We start from the raw sequence: 24,395 nt of genomic DNA, 5'->3' as shown, positions 1-24,395 counted from the left end.
CGTTTGTATTATTGTTGTGCAAGTGTATCGAAATATTGTGTTTATATATACGTAGCTATTACTTATGTAATGTTTGCAAAAAATAACACTGTATTTATAATATTTTTGACGATTTTATTTAGTGTATAATAATTAAGTGTAATAGACTGGCACATTTATGTTGCTTCCAAAGCGTACTTGTAGAATGCTGGCAATATTTTAACAATACTGTATTTACAATGTTTTTTTAACGATTTTATGTAGTGTATAAATGATTAATAGTTAATAGGCTGATTTATGTATTTTGTGTTGTGGAATAAAATTGATACAAGTAATCCTGTGTAACGTCTTTTGAAATAAGCAAAGAAAAGTCATATTTGACTCTCTGCATAGGTTTAACATTTCAGTGTAAACACAGCTGTGCAACGTCATAAACACACGTTTGTTTGTTTATTTGTTTGATTTCATGCACTATGCACCATGTTCCCATAAACACACGTGCGCGTGGCGGTAATGACACTCCCGATTGTGGGAAAACCCACCAAGGAAGGTCTTGACATATGTCGCGGCGCAAATGAACCGATAAGAAGCCTCGGCGCAAATGACTCGGCGCAAACAACACGACACCTCACTATGACACCTGGTCCTAGGCTATGGAGGAAGGGAGAAGACTAGACTCATCAAGGGAACCACGTTGCCATCCGAACGGTAGTCGGGTTGCAAACTTATAAAAATTCAGGTTGCCAACCCCTAAGAATTCAGGTTGCCAACTCCTAAGAATTGAGGTTGCCAACTCCAAAGAATTCAGGTTACCAACTCTTAAGAATTCAGGTTGCCAACTCCTAAGAATTCAGGTTGCCAACTCCTAAGAATTCAGGTTGCCAACTCCCAAGAATTCAGGTTGCCAACTCCCAAGAATTTAGGTTGCCAACTCCCAAGAATTTAGGTTGCCAACTCCCAAGAATTTAGGTTGCCAACTCCCAAGAATTTAGGTTGCCAACTCTAAAGAATTTAGGTTGCCAACTGCATTTTTTTACTTCCTAGGCTTCAGGCTTTAGGCTTTGCAGCTAGCCTAGCTAGCCTGGAAAATACGCTCCTGGTGGCAGGGATTAACAACAAATTCTTCACCAGGGAATATGTTTTGCGGGGGGGGGGGAAATCCCCGGGATCCCCCCCGTTTATTCGCCCACTTCATATTATGCATTCGTATAAGCTTCGGCTATACATCGAAATGTGTTGTTGCAGCGAGTGTGACGGCGTGTGCCTAAGTTGGAGACAATACGGAACACTGAAACCATAACAGCCTCTGCAATACTACCTTTTTCTTCTTGAATTTTACCATTTCAATATTTTCTATCGTCCTTTCTTCTGTGCCCCGATTAACCCAATAGTGAAGTTTCAGGTCAGACAAACAAAAAATCCAATCATTGATCACACGCAAAATAACAATATTTAAATGTCTTGAAATTGTACAAATTAAATTTTTAATAAGTATTATTAACACATATATTGAGGATATGTACATATAAAAGAACTTTATTCCTCTTTTTGAGCGAGGTGACTACCATTCACGATTCCCGTCTGTTTAAATATAAAAAATGAGAAAACCGCAGGCAATGTATTTTGTATTATTTAATGTCTATGTAAATATTTTAATATTAATTTCAATACAGCACGTCATTTCACTAGCCGTTATTCTCGTTGCTATAGTAGAGATAAGAAAGACAACACGAAAGCGTTCAGTTTCGTGAAAATTTCCATTTCGATCCCTAAGGCCTGTTTCATAGTTACGTGTACAACAGATATTACACCTGGCATCTGGAGAATTCGCATCTAGTCCTAACTACAGTTGATTAAAAATTGTACAACATTGTAGCCAGCAATGGACAAGTCAATGGTATAAAAAAACACAATAGATGGCGCTGTTGAATAAACATTCTGCAGTAATACCACAAGGAGTGTTGTTTAGATATTTGCAACACTGCACCTAGTGATATTTTACGTCACACTTCATTCAGTATACAAATAAGTTTGAGATACGTTCACTGTGTAAGTACTGTATGTTCCATGGCCATATCAAAATATTACCATATACTATATTTATTTTTTAATGTTTTTGTAAACTGAATAACTATGAGAATTTATACTATAATATTTGACATACAGATTTACTTTGAATGAATTTTACGTATTTTCCGCAGTTCCCTTCCCTATATACACCAGTTCAGATAAATCACAAAGTATCACGTTTATATTGAGCTGTTTCTCCCCTCAGATATACAGGGTGTAACATAAATATATGTCAATACTTGGGAGACATATTCCTCACACGGAGACGATGAAATAATGTTATATGAACATAGGTCCGGAAATGTGTCATTGACGCGTTAGAGCGCATTTTCGAAACGCTGCACAGTGTATGAGGCGAAAGCGGTGTAGTGTGGAATGTCGAAAAAGCTGTCAGCTGCCACATGACCCACATCTGAACTGGCGGGAAGCATGGTGGGAGACATTGGCGTTGACCCTGGGTGAAATTGGGGAGTGGGGGTTCGAACTGTAATGTGTCAATAAAGCGCTTCCTGACTACGATGTGTTTCTCAACCCCCCTAATTTCACCCGGGGTCAACGCTAATGTCCCCCCCCCATATAACATTATTTCATCGTCTCCATGTGAGGAATATGTCCCCAAAGTATTGACATATATTTATGTTACACCCTGTATATGCCTCGTAACAATGAGTATTCCAAGGTAGTGCTGCTTTGGAAATATATTACGAGGCTTGTCCGGAAAGTAAAGATACAAACAAAAAATAAGATATAAAAGAAATGTATTGCTCGCAACTAAAGTTACTTGATACACTGATACAGAGGCTATGTCTCCACAATGTTCTCCGTATGTTCGCCTGATTTTCTTACGAACATCTATTATATCGGTATCCCACACTAAAACATATATATTTTCTTCCGCCTTAGGTTTCGTGGAAAACAATGCTGCATATCTTGTTCGCTGGACTTCTGAACATGGTATCCTGTGTCGTCACAACGTGCCCCAACGAGTGCTTATGCTTATCACAGACTCAGGTGAGTAATAACACATGGTTAGTATCTGAGTCATTGCATGTGTACTTGTATATAAAACGTGTGGTGATATTTCACCAAAATGATTGTTTTCTTGTAGTTACTCTGAGGTTTTTTTCTTTTCATTATGGATTTATTTCTTTGTGACCATTATTTCATATTGTATTCCATTTCCACATATCTTTCGTGAGTTTTTATTTTTACTATTACTAACTGAGAAAGAGGTTGTGCAGAAATAATTCTTCGAGAGACAAACTAAATCCTGGTCTCGTCTCAAAAATTACGAGGCGAGACAGAGCCCGAGGTGACCTTTAACCATTACAATACCATTAACCATTTCCAATTGCAAACAGTAAAGTCGTGTATTGTGTGATCTCGGGAACTTACTGTACCTCCCATTAATACTGCACGATTCTTAATGTGTGCCGCTAGTAATATTAATATGAAGATATATGAGGCGGGATTCCCAGAAGAAATGCCTAGTTTTTAAATGGATTTTAAAAGAATAAATTCTTTGCTTCAATTATCTTGTCCCAACGTCTGTCTTGCACGAGTAACTGGTAGATGATCTGTTCGCAATTGAAGAAATGCGTAATTTCCTTTTTGTAATAAATTATTGAAAGGAGGAGGTTGGGAGAGCGGCCAAGATATAAATTTCGTAAAAATAAAAGAAATATAGTTTTATTTATTTCTTTGTCCCTTAACATCTGCACAAATGTTATTAATTCCCACGACGTATTACTCGTATCTTCAGCCGCACACCTTTTGTCAGTTTCCTACGGCGTTTCATCTTCAGCTGCCTTCTATTGTCAATTTACCACGTTATCAGATGATAACGTCACCAGAATCGCAAAACTCGGATAACATGACATTTTTGCGGAATGACACACACGGCTGGTGTGTCTACACTAGAAATGTCCTTTCCATCTTTTTACGTTGCCATAGGATGGACAATGTCCCCATACCCACTTGCCATTTCCTTGACTCCGTTGTCTTTCAAATGGAGGAACTTTTTTACTGCCATGTACTCCAGTTTAGAAAGAACGTCACCTTCATCCATTTTAATGAGTCTCCTTCACACATACTTTAAACTGCAAGGATAAAAATTGCTGCATAGGATCTCAGAAATACAGCAACTTACTGTGAAAATTTCATGATTCCATCTGAACTCCTTTTAAGTCAAGGCAAAAACTTATTGGACGCCCCTCGTATATGTGTTGAGAATGTAGAGTATGTATATATGTGCCCGAAGGAACATTTCTGAGCTGAGTGTCAAAATCGAAAAGTTATTGACATCATTTATACTGGAAAACATACGAAGCAGCGATCCAGAAGAGACTGATCGGAAAATATATAAAAGGCAAAGGTGGAGAAAGAAGTCAGAGAGGTACAGAATGGAAGAAACTAGGAGAAATATAAACTAATCAGAAGGAGAAGAAGGGAAGAGAGAGAGAGAGAGAGAGAGAGAGAGAGAGAGAGAGAGAGAGAGAGAGCGAGAGAGAGAGAGAGAGACAAGTAAAAGATGTGAGACAGTAAGAGAGAGAGAACGGTGGAGAAGTGAGAGATAGACAAAGAAGAGATAAAATTAGAGAGAAAGAGACAGAAATAAAAAATTAAGAGAGAAAGGGAGATGAAAGAGAGACAGGAAGAATAAGTAAAGTTTGAAAGAAGGACAAAGAAAGAGTGAATGGAAGGGTAGTATAAAGAAAAGAATGGAAAAGGAGAGATAAAACCTAAGACAGGAGAAGTAGAGATAAGGAAACAGATAAAGTACAAGAGAAGTAGGAAAAGAAAGGGAAACATGGGAAAAGGTAGAGAGAGAGAGAATGAAAGAAGGGGGAAACGCAGCGAAAGAGAGAAAGTCACACACACACACATAGGGAGAGAAAAAGTGCTAAAGAGAGAGTAAAGGAAAGAAATATTAGACATAAAACGGTGGAAGACTGAGAGGAAAAGAAATAGTCAAGAACGAAAGGAATATGAAAGAAAAACTAGAAAAGAAACACTAAAAGGATGGAAGGGATTGAAATAACAGGGAGAACTAAAAATAAATACGTAATTGTGCCTCATTTTGTAGGTTAGGAGAAGCAAATTATCGCTTTGAGAGTCCCAGAGGTATCCCATGTATGCATATGTGGTTCGGATGTAAATTTCTTATCTGAAGGGAAAGAACTGAGCTCTTGCACTGAAATCCTTCTGAACGAATCCTCACAATGGACCATTCCAGCTTCTGTAGGGACCTCTCGACCCAGCTGGCAAAACTAATAGAACTGATTAATTCAACAAGTCACGAAGCAACTTGTGAGAACTTGTCTCGAGGCTCGTTTATTTCCTGCTCCTCAGCAAAACAGTTTGAAATTCAGCCCCCCCCCTTCCACCTCCCTTTCTGGGTAGTTGCGATCGCGAGCACGAGTCAGAACAATGGCAAAGCAAGGCAGGATCCATGGTTGAACCGCACATTTTTCACAGCGCATTATTTCCGCGCGAAGGACGAAGTTTGAATATTGACTATTTTCGCGCCATTTAATTCTTTCTCATCCCCCCTTCCCCCATTTCTGGGACATTCCCGAATTCTATTCTGCCATGCGGACGAGGTTAAAAAGAAGGAGAGTGGGAGAGGCACGTGCGTACTGTGAGATAGGAAGCGAGTCTTTCCAGTTTTTCCGGTGTTGGAACGGAACTGTGCTTCCATCTGTCGGATCAGTTTGGAAACTTTTTCTTCTCCGCGTGGCCTTAATCTGGGGAAGTAGTAGCTGGCGGAATCTTGGCATTGGTGTGGAAGTTTAGGTTCATTCATCTTCTTCTTAGCCGCGATAAACGCTTTGTGCGGTAGATTACTTGACATTGGGTTTGGGACACTCATCTTTCGGGGCTATTTACTCTGTAATGGATAACTTCCTTTCGTCGGATCTTTAATATTTTCTTTGTCGTCGGACTTCTTATTCGGTTGTCGTGGTGGCACCCACGTCTGCACGTATATGCAAAAATGTACATAATATATTGAATGTACGAGGGGCATTTACAAAGTTCTGCACGTCGCGTGCGTTGATGATGCAATATCTCCATTCGTTTCGTCAGCTGTGAGCCAAGCTTTAATCTAGAACGCTGTTTACTGGCCAACTTGTCTCTGTTGAGAAACTTTCTCTCCTTCGAAGAAGAAGAAGACTCAGGTCAGGGTGATCTTATTATAAAAGATAAAGTAACCGTTCCACCAGCTGGCATTAGTGAACCAGACTTGAACATGTTCATAGAAGCTCACAGGTGGCAGTTGTGGAAAGGATGATGCAAGGTCCCTCTAGTGCACTTCTAAAATGTTATTTATACCACGGCTATAGATATCTTAATCTCAGGGGATATGTTCTTTGTTCGAGAATTCCAAATAAGAAAGCGTTTTATAGCCAAGAGGATATAGTTAAATGCGGATTTATATTCTGAAAACTATACACAATACAGAGAAAATATATAGCAACGCTTGTGTATATATATATATATATGAATATATGAATAATTGAAAGGAAATCTTCTTCTTCTTTCTTCTTGTAATTTCTAGGGAAAAGGCTTCTTCTTTCTTCCTATCTTTGATCTGGGAAAAGGCTTCTTCTTCCTTTCTTTTTTTGATTATGGAAAAGGCTTCTTCTTCTTTTATATTGTTGATTTCGGAAAAGAGGTCTTCTTCTTTTCTTCCTTCTACTTTTGGAAAAGACTTCTTCTTCGTTTCTTCTTTCTACTTTTGGAAAAGACTTCTTCTTCTTTTGGAAAATACTTCTTCTTCTTTCTGTGTTTGGAAAAGACTTCTTCTTCTTTCTATTTTTGAAGAAGGCTTATTCTTCTCTTTGAAAGCGTAATCTTATTTATTACTCCCTGTTTCTTTGGCAAACTATACAAGCTATACTTATAGAAAGAGTAGGGTCGACTAAACTAACAGTAGCGCCACCTCCTATGTAACGACCAAAAGGGGAATAGCCCAGGATCGCTAACAGCAAGCGCTGCCTATGGCCCAGTGCGTCTAATAAGAAGCGCAACCGTAAGTGCTTCGGGGCGTCTAATTTGGACACAGCGCCACCGATGGACGGACAAGTACAAAAGCTGACGATGTTCTCCTCGTCAGAGGATCAAAAAGGAGAGATATACAATTTCTGAATTCATTTGCTCACTTATTAACTTTCCTAATTGTTTCATATACGAGCATATTCTTAATTATCTTAATTGGCTATATACAACATTTTATTTACTCCTTCTATAATTTTTATACTCTTCCTTTATGTATTTTGCATTTACTATAATATATATAATCGCTCTTCTTTGCTCCTAGTTTCTACAACGAATTCTGCTCTTCTTTATATAGCGTGCTGCTATCTATCGTCGCTCTCGGGAAACATTTCTTCCTTGTGTTTTTCATTGTGTCATCGGAACTGGCACGTGATAATGATCACTAGAAGGCTGTAACAAGATACTCGGTTATTCTCCAAGTGCCTTCGATGACTCTGACATAAACTTACACACTACACGACCACTGTCCTTGTAATTGCCCCTTATACATTTCACTTAAGGGGGAGAGGAACAATTTCCCCTAGGTCTTTCTCGCTGGAGCAGCTGCCGATCACTGTTGCCAACTTCGCTCTTCTGGAACCAAATATGGCTCTTTCGTGCACTCGTTTGGCTGTGAACTGTGGCACTCGCCCTCTGCCTCACTATGATGCCACCACTGGCAACAGCTCATAAAGACCAACTTTTGCCATGAGTGTACATTTTGCACGTGACGTGATATTCATATATAGGCTGCGTCAATCACCCCCTCTTACCTCCCCAGGTACTTTTATATAGCACCGTAGTGGCTAAGGTGAAAATGAGAATATTGTTATCCGGGAATCCTTTATTTTCGATTTCATATGAGCATCATTGGATTATTGAGATGATTGATGCCGCCAAATCTAGGCGGTGAAAACTAAGAATAAATTGCAAAGCTAACGGTAATAGCAGCGTCCCCACCCCTCTGACATCTAAAATTAGCCTAGGAGACACTTTATGCAGCCTTCGTTAATCTAGCTGCTTGAAAGTCATCTTAGCTCTGTTAATGTTGAAATTTAGCTCTTTTGTGCACATCAGGTTTGGCAACACTGCCAGGATGGCCATAGGAGGCAAGGATAAATGCATTAGGTTTATGGGACAATTATTTTATTTGTTCTCTCGGGAATATCAAACATCCAATGACGTAGAAAAGTACATGGACGGAAAAGGACACGTTGAACTATGTCATAGCAGAAGGAAAAGTCGAAACTCCCAATTGATTAGCCGTAACTTGAAGTTTATTTCCCATAAAGAATACATGGGATTCTGTTAATACTTATTAATCATATTTTCCAAACATCGTGTCTAGCTTACTAATCAACTTGAAAAACAGTTTCCACTTGCAACATGGAGAGAAATTCATACTCTCTTGCATACTAAACCCTTTTTTTAATTGCAGTGCCTAATCCGACGATATTGAAATAAATGCACAACTAGTGCGTAATTGTCCCTCCTCGCCTTAAGGGGAAGAGGGACAATTTCGCACCAGTTGTGCATTTATCTCAATATCGTCCGAATGGGCAATGCTACTGAGGAAAAAAGCTGGTGTTCAAGAGAGTATGAATCTCTCCACATGTTGCAAGTGAAAGTGTTTTTTTTTTTTAAGTTGATTATTAAGCTAGATACGATGTTTGAAAAATATGATGAATAAGAATTTTCAGAAACCCATGTATTCCTTATGGGGAATCAACTTCAAGTTATGGCCAATCAAATGGAAGTTTCGACTTTTCCGCCTGTCAATTACTACTTCAGTGTGTCCTTTTTCTGTTGATATATTTTCTATGCCGTCGGAAGTTTGATATTCCCAAGAGAACAAATAAAAAAAATACTTCCATAACCGCACTGCATTTCTCCTTGTCTCCTACGGCCATCCTGGCAGTGTTGTCAAACCTGATGCGCATAAAAGAGCTAAATTTCATCGTAAATTGAGCAAAAACTTTCAAGGAACTGTATGTACGAAACTAGATAAATCGCCTCCTAAGATAATTTTAAGTGTCAAATGAGTGGGGGTGCGCTGTTATTACCGTTAGCTTTAAAGTGATGACAATTTATTCTTAGCTTTCACCGTCTAGATCCGGCGGCATCACCCATCTCAATAATCCACCGATCGTATGAAATCGAAAATAAAGGATTCCCGGATAACAATATTACGTCATCTTCACGTCAGCCAAAGGCGCTATGAAGAAAAGTAGCTTGGGAGGTAAGAAGGGGTGGGGCGACGCAGCAAATATAACAATATCACGTGCAAAATAGCAAAGTTATCTATGTAAGCCGGAGCCAGGGATGGCAACATAGTGGGACAGGGAGGCGTGCGCCCCAGTTCACAGTCAAACGAATGCACGAAAGAGGCAGACGTGGCTCAAAATGAGCTAAGTTGGCAACAGTTCTCCAGCCGTTGCAGAGAGGACGGCCACGCGGAAATTCTTCCCTCATGCCCTTTATCATTTATCCTCATCGCCACGAGCTTCTAAAAGTGAGAGAATTTAAAGCAGAAATAAATCAGCTTAAATTTAGAGTTATTGGTAGTTTTTTTTCTGTGAATGAAAATACAGAAGTGCTCTAAATGAAAGCAATAACTACGTTTAAGTTTATTCCCGCTCAGGCTAACATGTTACGAACGTGTTGTGATCACGCACTTCTCATTGAAAAGGCGCCGGAAAGTCGCATGGATTCAGGTCTGGCGAATAAGGAGGGTGTTCCAACACCTCTCCACCGACTAACAGTGTCGCGAACTAACAGGCAGTTTGCTCGGTAACGCACAAACCATGCGTCATCTGGTAGTGACATTCAGAACCGCATCTAACGGGCTTTCAAACATGTAGTCTGACATTGCAGTGTTGCCACTTTAAGGTACTTAAAACTCATCGGCATTAATACAGGCCCAGAACAAAAGCAAATCTTCCTTTAAATAACATATTTTCCATTTTTCGTAATTGAAAGTAACTAAACTGAGTTTTTTCTAAAGTATTTATAATCTCCATATTTCAGATAATGTATCATTCTGCACTGCATCCATTGCCTTGGAAACCATAGAGTTGTATTCCAGGTGAAAACAAAGGCACAGGCCAAATCTGATCGTAATGCTGCAGAAGTTCAAAGAGTGCCTTCAACAGACAAGTGAGGATGAAAGCCCCTGAAGTGAGCTTGATAATGCTCAAACGTCACAAGTCTTTTGCTAGATTACAGCATTGAGAGAATTTCAGAACAATATTCTGCTTATTTATTTCTATTGTTGGTATTTCGTGAAACGTTAAAGTTGTGTACTGCAAAATGTAGTTATTCTCTTGCGAAGATATTTCAGGTTTACGAATAAATACATTGAATAAGCAAAGAATGGGAGTCAGTTTGAATCCAAGCAGTCAGAAGTTAATCTAACAGTTAAGTTTCTTGCTACTAGATGGAACTCGCGTTATTAAATGGATCCCATATTTGGCTTCTGTTATTACATGTAGCTACTTCCTTTGAGCTACCTTCAGCTCTATTGTCCGTGCGTCTAATTTACTCTCGGTTTGTGTGAGAACTGGTCCAAGCATACAGTCGTGTTTGTTCTAGGCTCGTTTCTAGCGCTTTCCCAAAAAATCTTTTAGCACTCTTCAAAAAAATATTTTAGCACTCTTCGAAAAATCTTTTAGCACTCTTCGAAAAAGTATTTTTACCACTCTTCCAAAAGTCGTTTTACCACTCTTCCAAAAGCCTTTTTACCACTCTTCCAAAAGCCTTTTTACCACTCTTCGAAAAGTATTTTACCACTCTTCCAAAAGTCGTTTTACCACTCTTCCAAACGTTGTTTTACCACTCTTCCAAAAGTCGTTTTACCACTCTTCCAAAACTATTTTACCACTCTTCCAAAAGTCTTTTTAACACTCTTCCAAAAGTATTTTTAACATTCTTCCAATTTTTTTTTGACACTCTTCGAAAAGTGTTTCTACCAGTCGTCCAAAAGGAGGGCAACTTTCCCTGCAGGACTGTTTACCTCTCAACGCACGTGGCTCTTCTAAAGGTCGTTCTACCTCTCTTACAAGAGCATTTCTACCACTCTTCAAAAACTGTACCTACCACTCTTCCAAGAGCTTTTTTACCACACTTCGAAAACTGTTTCTACCACTATTCCAAGAGTTTTTCTACCACACTTCCAAAACTGTTTTACCACTGTTCCAGGAGTTTTTCTACCACTCTTCCAAGAGCTTTTCTACCACTCTTCCAAAACTTTTTCTACGACTCTTCCGAAACTGTTTCTATCATTCTTCCAAGAGTTTCTACGAATTTTTCAAAAGTGTTTTCACCACTCTTTCAATAACATTTTTACCAAACTTCCAAAAGTTTTTCTAACACTCTTCCAACAAGAGTTTTTTTCTAACACTCTTCCAACAAGAGTTTTTTTTCTAACACTCTTCCAACAAGAGTTTCTTTCTAACACTCTTCCAACAAGAGTTTTTCTAACACTCTTCCAAGAGTTTTTCTACCACTCTTTCAAGAGTTTTTCTACCACTATTCCAAACGTTTTTCTGATATCTTTCAAAAGTATTTCTACCACTTTTTCAAAAATCAATAAGTACAATATCAATAACTAGGAAATCATTTTCTATAATTTAGGGAAATTAATATTTCTTGCATGACATTGAATCCATTGCTAACACCAGTACTCCAAGTAACAAGCTCCCCGTTGTCGTAAGACTGGTAGTGGATTGTTGTGATGCAGTGTACACTTAATCTATGAAACAAGGCAGTTTCAACAATGACCGAGCAAAAGACTCTGAAACAGCATTTCTCTTGTCAATATTCGGACCTCTAGGGAGCCAGAACGGCAAAGGAAGTTCAGCTAACCTCTCAGTTTGGAGGAGGACCACGGAAAGGTAAACAAACGTTTGTAAACAAAGTGGCATGTTTTGTTAAGGAATTTGCCGTCATACTGAAGTTGTCAATTTTGCGCTCTGAAGTGCAATAAATGTCCAATCATACGAGGTAAATGAGGCATTTATGTGTAAAAAAAAAGACGTGGGCAACCCGCTGAATTTGTGGGAGAGCGCTCTCGTTTGCACATGGGGTCCCGGGTCCGATACCCTGTGAAGGCACATAACGGCTGAAATCGCACTTTAAACTGCAGGTCCAGTCCCGATTTACCTATTTGTGCATAAAGTAGACTTTAAAAAAACAAAAACTCAAATTCAAAGTTGTTGCTCCAGTCTCGTCTCTTAGGTCCGCTATTAGATGAAAGCATTTTCATTAGCATTTTTCTTAACATTTATGCCAAAACCAAATTACTACCGTCTAAAGTGAAAAATCTTTCAGATGCCATGGCATATTTCATAGCATTTCTCAAGGATAGATTGGGTCCTATTTCCGTAGCATTTTTCGTAGCATAGCCAATCAGAAGGGACCTCTAGGTTACGAGTGAAGTTGTAATGGCGGCCGCGTGGTATGTAAGCAATGTATCACTTCACGTTTATAGAAGCCGATAACTATTCAACGGAGAGGAATAATTTTTCCCATGTAAAGGTATTAAGTACAAATCAATGGCACTGCTCAAATATATACTTCATACCGTATACAGTACATGTACGGAGGAATAAATTAGTCGTTTCAATTGTAAACACCGTGCACTTGCTAGTATTATGCCTTTCGAGCTGTAATATATTATCTTACAGTGGCGGTAATTGGGTTCCATAACCGGAAGGGGTCAAGGTGCCAAAAACTGGGGGGGCAAGGACAGTATATTTCCATTTGTATATAAGGTTTAGCATAGTGCGGGGGCAAAATTGGCGAAAAGTGAGGGGGGGGCAGTTGCCACCCCTTGCCCCCCTAATCGCCGCCAGTGAAACGTTCTCTGCACGCTTCGCATTGCAATCGCAAATGCTAACCGTAAGCGTATTTACAAACCCTAGACTGCTGCAGAACCAGAGGTACAGTGGGATCTATGAGTATTACCGTGCAAATTGTCCACGACTATTTTCATTATTTTTTCTCTTTCATCCTGTGTATTTTAAAGCGATGAATTTTTATGTATGCTGGTGCAGACGTTGTCAACAGCTTGTTTTGAGTTTTCTTTTCATTCTTGAAGCTGTTATTGGGTCAAATAAAGTGCACGAACATGGTGATGGACAATTTGCACGATAATACTCACGGATCCCACTGTACATATCGCTGTCTTATTGGCTGTGCGCACCGGAAGAGTTTTATGTTCCTTGTCCGTCGTTCCTTGTTTGTCTGTTTACGGATAAGTATGGAAAGATCAGACTCGTGATTAATTAGAAATAAAATTTTTAATCAAATTGTCGAAATTATATTAAGAAATATATATTTGAATGGAAAAAAATGTTAAAAATGTATTTGAATCGTTTTCAGGTGATAAAAATCAATATGAAGCCATCGTGAATAATAATGTTCATATATCTGAAAGCGCTTGTAGCTTATACGAAGTAATTACTGCATTAAAGGAGAAATTTCATATCTTGGAATCTTGAAATATACTAAATAAATCCATATCTGTATAATCAACCATGGACGTGGCATAGAAAATATACGCATAAGTAGTTACAAGGTTTGCACTAATGTGACTTTAAATAAGAAAACCATTAACTTCTAGAAGAGTTCTGATTTTCTGTCTTTCAAAGCCTTAATTTTTTTAAAAAATGCGCTCAAAATTAATCTCAGTTTGAAGGGCTTTCTTATCTTGTTGGGATGGATCTCTTAAATCAACATTGTCAATTTCAACCCTGCCATCTAGCGTTACCTTGAGGGAACACTGGATTAACTTGAGGAATGAGAGCCAATGAGAAGCCACATATCGCTGGAGGTTCTGTAGCACTATAGGGTTTGTAAATACGCTGACCGTAATGCTACAGGAAATGCTTTCGTGTAAAGTATTGTCTGCTATTAAAAATGCCATAAGATTTTTTTGGAAGCATTTATGTTAGTTTAAGGTTGGTAATTTGGCTATGCAATCATCCGCAGGTAACACTTTACTATGCGTTAATTGAACATTTATTTCTAATTTTAAAAGCGCGACGTTAAAAAGTAATAGAATTGAAACTATCAAATCTATCGTGCCTCCTAGATGGCAGCAAGATATAGAACTTCATTTAGCTGAAAAAGCATGCTAAATGTCAAATTTAGTAGCATTCTTACATGAATTTTCCGCTCAATAATTGTGTTCTAATACAGATAGAAATAATAGAGTTCCTTCTTCATTTATTAATAACAATTTTCAATTGAAATCCTGTTATTCTTACTGAAAGAACGTTAAAAATTTGTAATAGCTATAAAATGAAAGATAATGTTTGCAAATTGTTGTATCACACAAGATTGGGTCATCATTACTACCAGTTTCAAATTGGAAGAATTGAGAAGTAGTAAAATATCCACGTATAGAATATTTCTACCTCTAACCCTTTTTTAAATGATCCTTAATTAAGTTTAGCCTGAATTTGTGAATAAAGATTATCCCAGTCTAGCTAAGAGTATGACAATCTGGTATGAACTAACTGTAGTTACAAATATAACTTGAAAACAAAATACGATTGAAAATTACAATCGAGTTGTAATTTTTTCTTATTTCAAGTAAGTTTACCCTATTCTAATCTAGCTGATATATCTGATCATTCAAGAGGGGCTTCGCAGCTTTGACCCTAGTAGTAATGATGCAATACATTCATATTCCAGTCGAAACAGTGGCGCGCCAGGCGGGGTTTGGTGCGAGTCATAGACTCCCCCCCCCCCTTTGTCAAGTATTCCTAACAGAACAGGACATCAAAGGCAGGAAGATATGATTGATTGATTGATTGATTTGTATATTATCGGCTCTTCGGCTCGTCACGTTATATGGTGATAAACCCATTAATTAAAACAAAATTGAGGCAGGCACATAAAAAAGTATCTAAAAACTCAATTACTCAATTTTTAAAATTAATTCATTCATCCACTAGTAAATAAGAACTGAAATTTTACTGTCTGCGAGGACTAAAATAACCTTACCTAAGTTAAAAGCTGAGGTTGTATAGGACCACTCAGCAATCACAAGGACAAAACAGGACAGCACTCAGTTCTACAGAGGATTATACTGGTCGTAGGTTCAGCCGCCAGAGCCTCGTTGGCCTGCGGAAGTAGTTACCGGGATGCATTGCGCGGAAGTAAGGTTGACTCTTGGGGGCCTTACCAGAAGTTCATCCCTTACAGAAAGAGATGGCAAAATGAAGGTTTTTTAAGGTCCAGGAATTTTAAATAAATTCTATTTCGGTCCAGGAGAGAAAATCAGCAAACGTAAATGGGTTCTGGACCGTAAAGAACCTTTCTATCTGTAAAGCATTTCAGTTCGGTTCAGGAACATTTTCTTTCCGGACCAATTTCAATTCGGTCCAGGAGCCTTTTCTGCGGATCAATTTAAATACGGTCCAGGAACCTTTTTTCTGATCAATTAAAATACGGTCCAGGAACCTTTTTCTGATCAATTAAAATACGGTCCAGGAACTTTTTTCTGATCAATTAAAATACGGTCCAGGAACCTTTTTCTGATCAATTAAAATACGGTCCAGGAACCTTTTTTCTGATCAATTAAAATACGGTCCAGGAACCTTTTTCTGATCAATTAAAATACGGTCCAGGAACCTTTTTTCTGATCAATTAAAATACGGTCCAGGAACCTTTTTTCTGATCAATTAAAATACGGTCCAGGAACCTTTTTCTGATCAATTAAAATACGGTCCAGGAACCTTTTTTCTGATCAATTAAAATACGGTCCAGGAACCTTTTTTCTGATCAATTAAAATACGGTCCAGGAACCTTTTTTCTGATCAATTAAAATACGGTCCAGGAACCTTTTTTCTGATCAATTAAAATACGGTCCAGGAACCTTTTTTCTGATCAATTAAAATACGGTCCAGGAACCTTTTTCTGATCAATTAAAATACGGTCCAGGAACCTTTTTTCTGATCAATTAAAATACGGTCCAGGAACCTTTTTTCTGATCAATTAAAATACGGTCCAGGAACCTTTTTTCTGATCAATTAAAATACGGTCCAGGAACCTTTTTCTGATCAATTAAAATACGGTCCAGGAACCTTTTTTCTGATCAAATAAAATACGGTCCAGGAACCTTTTTTCTGATCAATTAAAATACGGTTCAGGAACCTTTTTTCTGATCAATTAAAATACGGTCCAGGAACCTTTTTTCTGATCAATTAAAATACGGTCCAGGAACCTTTTTCTGATCAATTAAAATACGGTCCAGGAACCTTTTTTTTCAATGAAACAATACTCAACTTGGACCGAATTTTAATTTGTTCGAGAGGAAAAGTTCCGGTCCAGTTGCGAACCCTGTAGAACCTATTAGAATTTATGTGTTCTTGGACCTTTAACAACCTTGCTAAAACAGTGTACATAACCCTCCCCCCCTTTTGAAAACACTGGGAACGCCACTGAATCCATGTTTAGCGGAAAGATTTTGGCAATATCTTCTTTCCACTGTGGCAGAATGCTTCCTCTCTACGTCTCCACAAAAGTCTCAGCTTCGACAATATTGCTTGTCGTTACTCCTCCTTTCTTCTCGCCGGCAGTATATTTTTTTTTGTCTCGTCCCATCTCGCAGAGAACACAAAAACCAAAATTGGTCGAAGAGCAGGGGGGAAGGGCGGGGCAAGAAATGCAACCCGCCCCCGCGTTGCCGAAAAATTTTGCCACCAGAAGTCAAACCCATCACATAAATTTACCCACCCATGATTCCCCAGGAGACGCCGAAGTGACTGTCGACGCAAAACTGTGGTGGACGTCCCCACAACCTCAAGGGCCTTTTTTCTTCTTCTTCTTTTCTTTTTTTTTCGTCCTCTCCCGTCCCCCGAACTGAATGTTGAGAAAACATCTTGTTCTTCCCTCGGGACCTCTCTTAAGAGGCCTCTCCTCCTGTTCTGTTAAGTTCTTGCCCCTTGAAGAGCTTACGAGGGAACGCGACTTCAGGTCTTGTCGTGTTTGCCGACGTCTCTGCACGTCCTCCAGCACAAATGCAATTCTCTCCAGTCGTTGTGCCTGTCTCTTCTGCTTGGAGGGCGTCTGAGTGTGGTTTTGGCCATCAGCGGAGAATAGAGAAAGCAGAAATGATCGCCACGCGATGCTTGGAATTGTTTTGTGTAGCCTTTCTTACTTTGTTCTGCCCTTGTACATAAGCACTAGACAGTTAAAACAGCCGGTCTTCTAATACAGGGTGGTCATAAATTATTGAACGCATTTCAAGGATGAATAAAAAAGGAACTCAACAAACTACCCATATTTAATAGACCACCTTACAAAACATGCGACGAGTTACCTGTACTTCCCCTGAAAGTCTCTCTCACTCGAGAGTATATACAGGGTGTCTCAAAAGAAATAGCGAAAACTGACACAGGTGAAAGTACACGATAATAGAAGCAAAAAAGGTCTCAGTAAACATGGGTCTGCAAACGAGCAGTGTTCGAGATAATCGCGAATGTGCGATTACAAACCGTCACTGACTTCAGTGTTTGTAAACGTCGTCCTAGTTGGTAAAATACCAATAAAACAAACCTCGGACCTCGCAAGGAGTAAAGCACTCGGTGTTTACAAAATGCAATCAATGACGGCTTGTACTCACACACTCGCACACATTATTAGCATTTTACCAACTAGGACGACGTTTACAAACAATGAAATCAGTGGCGGCTTGTAATCGCACATTCGCGATTATCTCGAAAACGGCTCGTTTGCAGACCCATGTTTACTGACTTTTTGCTTCTATTATCGAGTACTTTCACCTGTGTCAGTTTGCGCTATTACTTATGAGACACCCTGTACATTCACACATACATTAATATATATATATATATATATATATATATATATATATATATATATATATATATATATATATATATATATATATATATATATATATACACACACACACACACACACACACACACACACACACACAAAACGTATCCCCCATGTACACTCGCCGGCAATAGAAATGTGATACCTAAATCCTGAATACTCGATTTACTGTAAGGCGTTGTGTGTGTTGCCTAACTCTACGGTTCTGAGTGGATTTTTATAGCAAATTTTCAATGGCAACTTCTATTACCTCCGTAGGCGTGCCTTTTTTTATTGCCGGTGACTGTACAGCTTTTACCAAAAGTTTCAGGACAACATTTTATACTAGGCAACCCAACAAGCACAAGGTGTTGGTGGGTTGCCTATAGAGCTAGGTGTAATTTCACGGTTTCAGGTGCACAATGGATATGTGTGAATTGAAGAGAATCATATGAGGACTATGTGTTTAAAACATGAACAGTTTCATGTTATATCGCAGATTACAAAATTTAAACATTACCAAAAATCATAGACACGTTTAGAACATGTTGTGGATATGCTAGTAATATTTATGGATATGAATTGGGAATAACAAGAACCAAATATGATTTAAGTATTGTTTTTTTTAAGTCCACTTTCCGCACAGAAAGCTAATCAGGACTGGGCCTACAGTTTAAAGTGGTATCCGAACCACTGTGCCATTTTTCTCCACCAGGTATTATCTCCACCCTTGATTACAAGGCGACGACGTTACCACTACGCCATCGGGGAGGCCAAGAACCAAGTATGAATGTGGTCATTAGGATATATCACGTATATTCCTATAGAATAATGCATGCACATTTTTCAACATTTTGGTACTTAAAATTCCAGTTTGAGAGAATCTTCTATTGGTCTGTAAGATACAAAGACCATCGAAGAGTTAAGAAATTTTGAGTTTTTACTTTGATTATTATAAAATAAATTCATAGAAATTTCTACGGCAAAGTTTGCACCACATTGATTTCTATATCTTTATTTGTGTTGCGCTCCAAGAACCATTAGCGTGTATTTTAGTCAATCTGCTATATATATATATATATATATACTATATATATATGCTTATGTGCTATGTGCTTTTAAAGGAGAGTAAATACAAATTAATATTTACATTTTGATCGGTGAACTGAACGTGTAAAAATATAAATCCTTTTTTCTTTCAAAAAGTTTAAATATTCTCTTTGTATGGTGAAGTACATTGACAGCAAAGTAGTGAGTTTTACCACAGAATTAAACTTTCTTTCTTGAGCTGCCATCTGGCGACTTTTTGATAAAACGTTGGTGAATGTTTACCAATAAGCCGTATTGTTAAGGATTTATGTCCTAGATTTGAAGTGTGGTTAAGGTGTAGCGTGCACTAACGATAAAATAGTTGCCTGATTTGAGTGACATTACGTTCTTTTACTAGGAAATGTTTCTGTTTCTACGAGCTTTTCTTTTCTTTTCAAACTTAAGTAGTTGTGGAGGGACTGTTTCCTTTAACTAACATTGCATTATGACTAATTGTGACTTAAATTTCAGAGTAAAATCAGAACTTGAAGAAAGAATGGAAATTATCAGTGAAAGAAATTTCCATTTTTCGTACGTTAGTTTCATTGTTTCATTGTTATGGTCATTTCAGTGTCACTGTTGTTGTTGAGAACAATTTTTCAAAGTCTGTGTAACGAAAAATAAACGAAAATGTCTACCTTCCGTTCTGTATAGCTCATAGGCCTATTTTTATATTTTCTTTTCACACTTCTGACACAGTGACACTTCTATCTGGCTTAAGATCAAAATATACATGAAAATATTAAAGGCATTCATTGTTGCCAATATATAATGCATAAATTGTTTTCATTTGTGCAAATGTTAACTGATAACCACCCCAACAAAGTACTCATATTGTATTCAGAACTAAAAATATGTTAATTTATTTAAAACATATTCGAATTTGTCATTCCTTTGACCTTCTATCAAGTCAAGTTTTCTACGAAGATCTCACCCAAATCTAGCCATATCGTTTCTATCTCGTTCCTGTCCAAATATCCTTTCAATCGTCTCTTTGCAACTTTATTTGACAAGACTTCCTGTATCAAACGACACTGTACAGTCCCCGGCAATAAAAATGGTGCACCTAGCTCCTGAAATGTTTGCTTGCCTGCAATACGTCATGTGTTACTCAACTTCTACCACCGCCTTAGAGTTAGGCAATACACAGAACGACTTGCAAGGAAGCGATCTTTTCAGAATGTAGGCGTCCCATTTCTATTGGCGGTGACTATACAGTCCCCAGCACAACAGCGAACTTCCCGTTACACTGGGATTTCCTTGCCCGACAGCTGTGTCGGCTGATAAACAATCGCCAGTGTGCGCTAACAAGTTCCAACCTGTGTGTTATATATTTATACGACGGGCAACAGTTCCGTCACTTTGAATGCTGTAACTTTTTAGTTGCCGCGATTTAAAAGTTGCCAGTGTGCGCATTGCCATACCGTTCTATTCCAGTGATAAAAAAGTTGCTCAACCAGAGCAACTTTTAATCGCAAGCGCGTGCTACGCCTAAAGCATGAATTTATCATTGTTTTGGTTCCATCTGTTTCCAGTGTGTTTTAAAAGTCCTGCAGGATTCAAAAAGCCTATAATTTTTAAAACAATAGGTATATTACAATGAAATGAGGATTAAAAGTGGTGAACGTTGTAAGTGCCAAAAGCGAAAGTGTTGGGAAATCGCATCGTTCCGCACATCAACCTGTAAGAACGTGCACACTAGTGACCTCTTTACACACCCGTTGAACTACTTAGAGGGTTACCAGCCACATTTCACGTCTACCACATTATAAAGCATGGCACATTTCACAGTTTAACGTGGAAAACGGTGTTTGAATTATTGTGGCACTTGCAGCGTTTACCAATTTCAGTCTTCAAATATGGTTTTGTTACACAGAGGAAACTTTAAAAATAATGTTTGATGTGGTTTGGTTCACGTCGAAACACTCTTGCAATCTTCACTTGAATCCAAGAATTGCGTTTTGATGGTGCTTGTCCGGTATGTTGAGAATCACATCACGCTTCAGGTGGTCAAGATCTGTCGCTTTCTGTGCATACATGTCCCCACAGCCAGTAATAGCAAGGTGTAAGGTCTGGTGATCTTGCTGGCCAAGACGTTTGTCCTCTGCGGAGCGTTTGGGTATCCCATATCGGACAACACGAGGACAACCTTGCGTTCTGATGTCAGACGAGAAATGCCTACGTTGTTAGGTTTGATTCTCTTAGCAGAAATAGTAATAATGAAAGTCTTCCCCGGTGACGTCAGAACGCAAGGTTCTCCTTCCGTTGTGCTAAAAGGAAGACCCCGGAGCTTTATCCAGCATCGACGCCATCTTGGAATCACGTGATCACCTGCACACACGTCATTCAGCAGTGTGGGCAGAACAAAATCTTAAATTTTCCTCTGTGTAAAATAACAATATTTCATTGTTATAAACCTATTACTTTAAAGTTGTAGCTTCTTAGAATCCTGCAGGACTTTTTAAAGAGACTGTAGATGGAAAGGTGGGTACAGAAATAGCATGACTGTTCCCTTGCATGACATGTTCTGCATGACACATTTTGCATGACGTTCTTGACATTTCTAATGTGGACTTCACCTGCTTGCAGGTCCTCTGCAACACAGGAGGACTGACGGAGATTCCTAAGTCGCTGCCACCAACGGTGGAGCACCTTTCCCTGACGAAGAACGACTTCCACGTCATCAAGACGGACGCCTTCCTGGGTCTCAAGAGCCTCCAACGACTAATACTAGACGGTAACAACATATCAATCATAAAGCCTTTTGCCTTCAGGGGACTGTCCCGTCTCCGTGAAATCTCGATCAGGAACACTCCACTGCAAAAGATTTCCGAGTTTTCGTTCGCTGGACTACAGAACGTCAGCCGAATCAACCTCAGCCACAATAGGATTAAGAAGGTTGAAGGGTACGCCTTCGCAGGTACTTCGAATGTTCAAATGTTGATGTTGAACAACAACCCCATGGTGCGTGTCGAAACTGCAGCCTTTTCCGGTCTTACCAATGTGGAGTTCTTGAATTTTCCTTCGGGGATCAAAGTGATAGAGGCCGACTCCTTTAAAGGTATGGACACTGTTGGTCTCTTGAAACTTGCGTTCATGGACCTCAACTATCTAGGTACGAACACGTTCAGGGGGCTCAGTAAGGTGCAGGTCCTGTCGATACAGGAATCTGACCTTGGGATCATCAAGGAGGGGGCGTTTTCAGGTCTTGTGCAGGTGAACAATCTGAATATCCTCAACAATAAGATAGATTCCATCGAGGAGTTTGTGGTGAAAGCTGGAAACCGGGTCGGAGCGCTACGTCTTCACGGGAATCACCTCCTGGAGTCTCCAGCGGCTGGAGCGGTGGTCATCGAAGGCGTCAGGCAGCTCAGTGTATCTGGGAACCACTTCCCATGTGACTGCCACTTACACAGCCTTCTAGTTAGTCCCCTCGGCAACACCACCGACTTCACCAAAAGGAACTATTGCATATCCCCCTTGGAGTACAACGGGAAACCCATTGGATCTCTGGATCTGGACTCGATAGGAAGGTGCCAGGAGCAGGTGACGAAGGAGAATCTGGAAGCGTCGAATGTTCCAGAGAATTCCAGCAAAGGTTTCAGGAACGACCTGGGAGTGATAAGCTGGCTCCTGTGGTTCTTTGTTCTAATGTCGAGGTGAGTGGAGGTGCTCGACTTTCCTGCGGACCAGAAGTAGTACAGGACCAAGTTGAGCGTCTGGCTTGACGTCATTGGCCAGGTGTTTGTCATTGCCTTCATTCACAAGAACATCTGGTGGGTTGTACCTCAAGACAATAAGATATTAAGGTGGGGAAAGCGTAGCAAAGTTTCTTCATAAAACCCAAGTGGTTTACAGTGACTGCGAAGGTGTCCACATTAAACCAGTGTTTTTATTGGGTATACTCTTTATCACTGCCTCATATCCCCTGCCCGGAACTACTAACGTTGGGCAACGATTTCAGCAAGAGTTGCAGACTCATATTATTTGGGGTGGGTGGGAATGCTTTCTTATCGTCAATTTACAACGGCTTTATCTGTTAAGACTGAGACAACAATAATCGTATACAATTAGATAAAATTTACATAAAATTGTTTCCATGTCAAACCTGAAAGTGAATGTGTAACAAACGTTTTGAATTGTTTGAAAGTCCCTTTCTGTCTGTGCTTAAGACATCTCTGATCATACTTATAAGATACTAATAGTGACGTAATGGATTGTATTGAATAGTGATATGACTTACGTAAACTGGACATGTTAGGTGAATAAGATTGTGATACAAGGGGGGGAAACAGAACTATTGGATTCATCTGTATCTTAATATGCATACAGTCCTTCTAGGAGGTATATTATTACTACGAAAACAGAAATTGGTGTTCCCTTGGATCAAATGTGTGTTCATCGTGGTTAATTTTGTGTATACATTTTGTTTTCTTGAATAAGTTACAGTGTAAAACTTTGCTTTCCATGAAGATTATACTTTATAAATAATGCAATACACGTTATTTCCTTTTGTATGAATAATGATTAATATTGTGGATTTAATACCATTGTACACATATCGATCGGCAATAATGTCATAACATAACAAAGTTAGTGTATGTTAAAGCAATATGTCAAAAAGAATACTCTCTGAATACTACGATATAATGTAAAAAAGTATATTATTTACAATACAGATAAGTAGATGATTATTTGTTATACAAGTTTAAACTCTGTCTTGTTGAAGTGAAATGTAATAATTGTTTCTAACATATTTTATTGCAGATTTATTTGGTAAAATGTATGGTAAAATTTCTTAATGCATGTAGTATGTACGTGGTGTGTGTGTGTAAGTTGACACTACATTTTGAAAGCTTTCGTTTTTCATTTACATCTTGCCTTGTACACAGAAAAAGTTATTAGCTTAATTTTAAAACAAATGTGTGGTGTATTTTTCTGTAATAATAATCATTTTTTTTGTTGTTGTAACCAAACTTTTCTGTCTCTGTAACTTAGACAAATTGCACTTTTTGTTTTACTGAAGACGTATGATCAAATGTGTTATGTCCTGTTTCTAAACGTTAAAATCACGACAGGATTGTACAGTCACGGACACTTCTGGGTTCTAACGATTCCATTGAAAATAACGGGGGTATTACAACGCAGAAGTGTACTTGACTGTATATACGAAATTAAACTGTTATTTCCCGAGTTGTTACATTTTGAACTTTTGATTGCACAATTAATGAACAAACTATTTCATCTTCTCCATTCAGTAACTGTTTGTTAGGTTAACTTAAAAAGATGAGAGGAAATTACAAATGCAACCAAATTCGATGTGTGTTAAAACAGGCATTTTGATTCTGTTTTACTTCATCAATTCTTGA

At 38.7% G+C, this 24,395-nt stretch overlaps 1 protein-coding gene across 1 annotated transcript in view; it reads left to right on the top strand.

Moving 5' to 3' along the window:
- Positions 1–22,689, top strand: part of LOC145994241 (uncharacterized) — a 507,503-nt gene extending 484,814 nt beyond the window's left edge. The window contains exons 6-7 of the mRNA XM_083130343.1: positions 2,953–3,060; positions 21,616–22,689. Of these exons, the coding sequence (XP_082986469.1) occupies positions 2,968–3,060; positions 21,616–22,689 (1,167 nt within the window). The 5' untranslated portion in view covers positions 2,953–2,967. The remainder of the gene's footprint in view (positions 1–2,952; positions 3,061–21,615) is intronic.
- The last annotated feature ends 1,706 nt before the right edge of the window (positions 22,690–24,395 follow it).

The sequence above is a fragment of the Lepisma saccharinum genome, chromosome 10, assembly GCF_977018435.1.
Source record: "Lepisma saccharinum chromosome 10, izLepSacc3.1, whole genome shotgun sequence".
Classification (NCBI taxonomy): domain Eukaryota; kingdom Metazoa; phylum Arthropoda; class Insecta; order Zygentoma; family Lepismatidae; genus Lepisma; species Lepisma saccharinum.
Note: the sequence above shows the minus strand (reverse complement) of the source record. Positions and strands in the feature narration are given on the sequence as shown.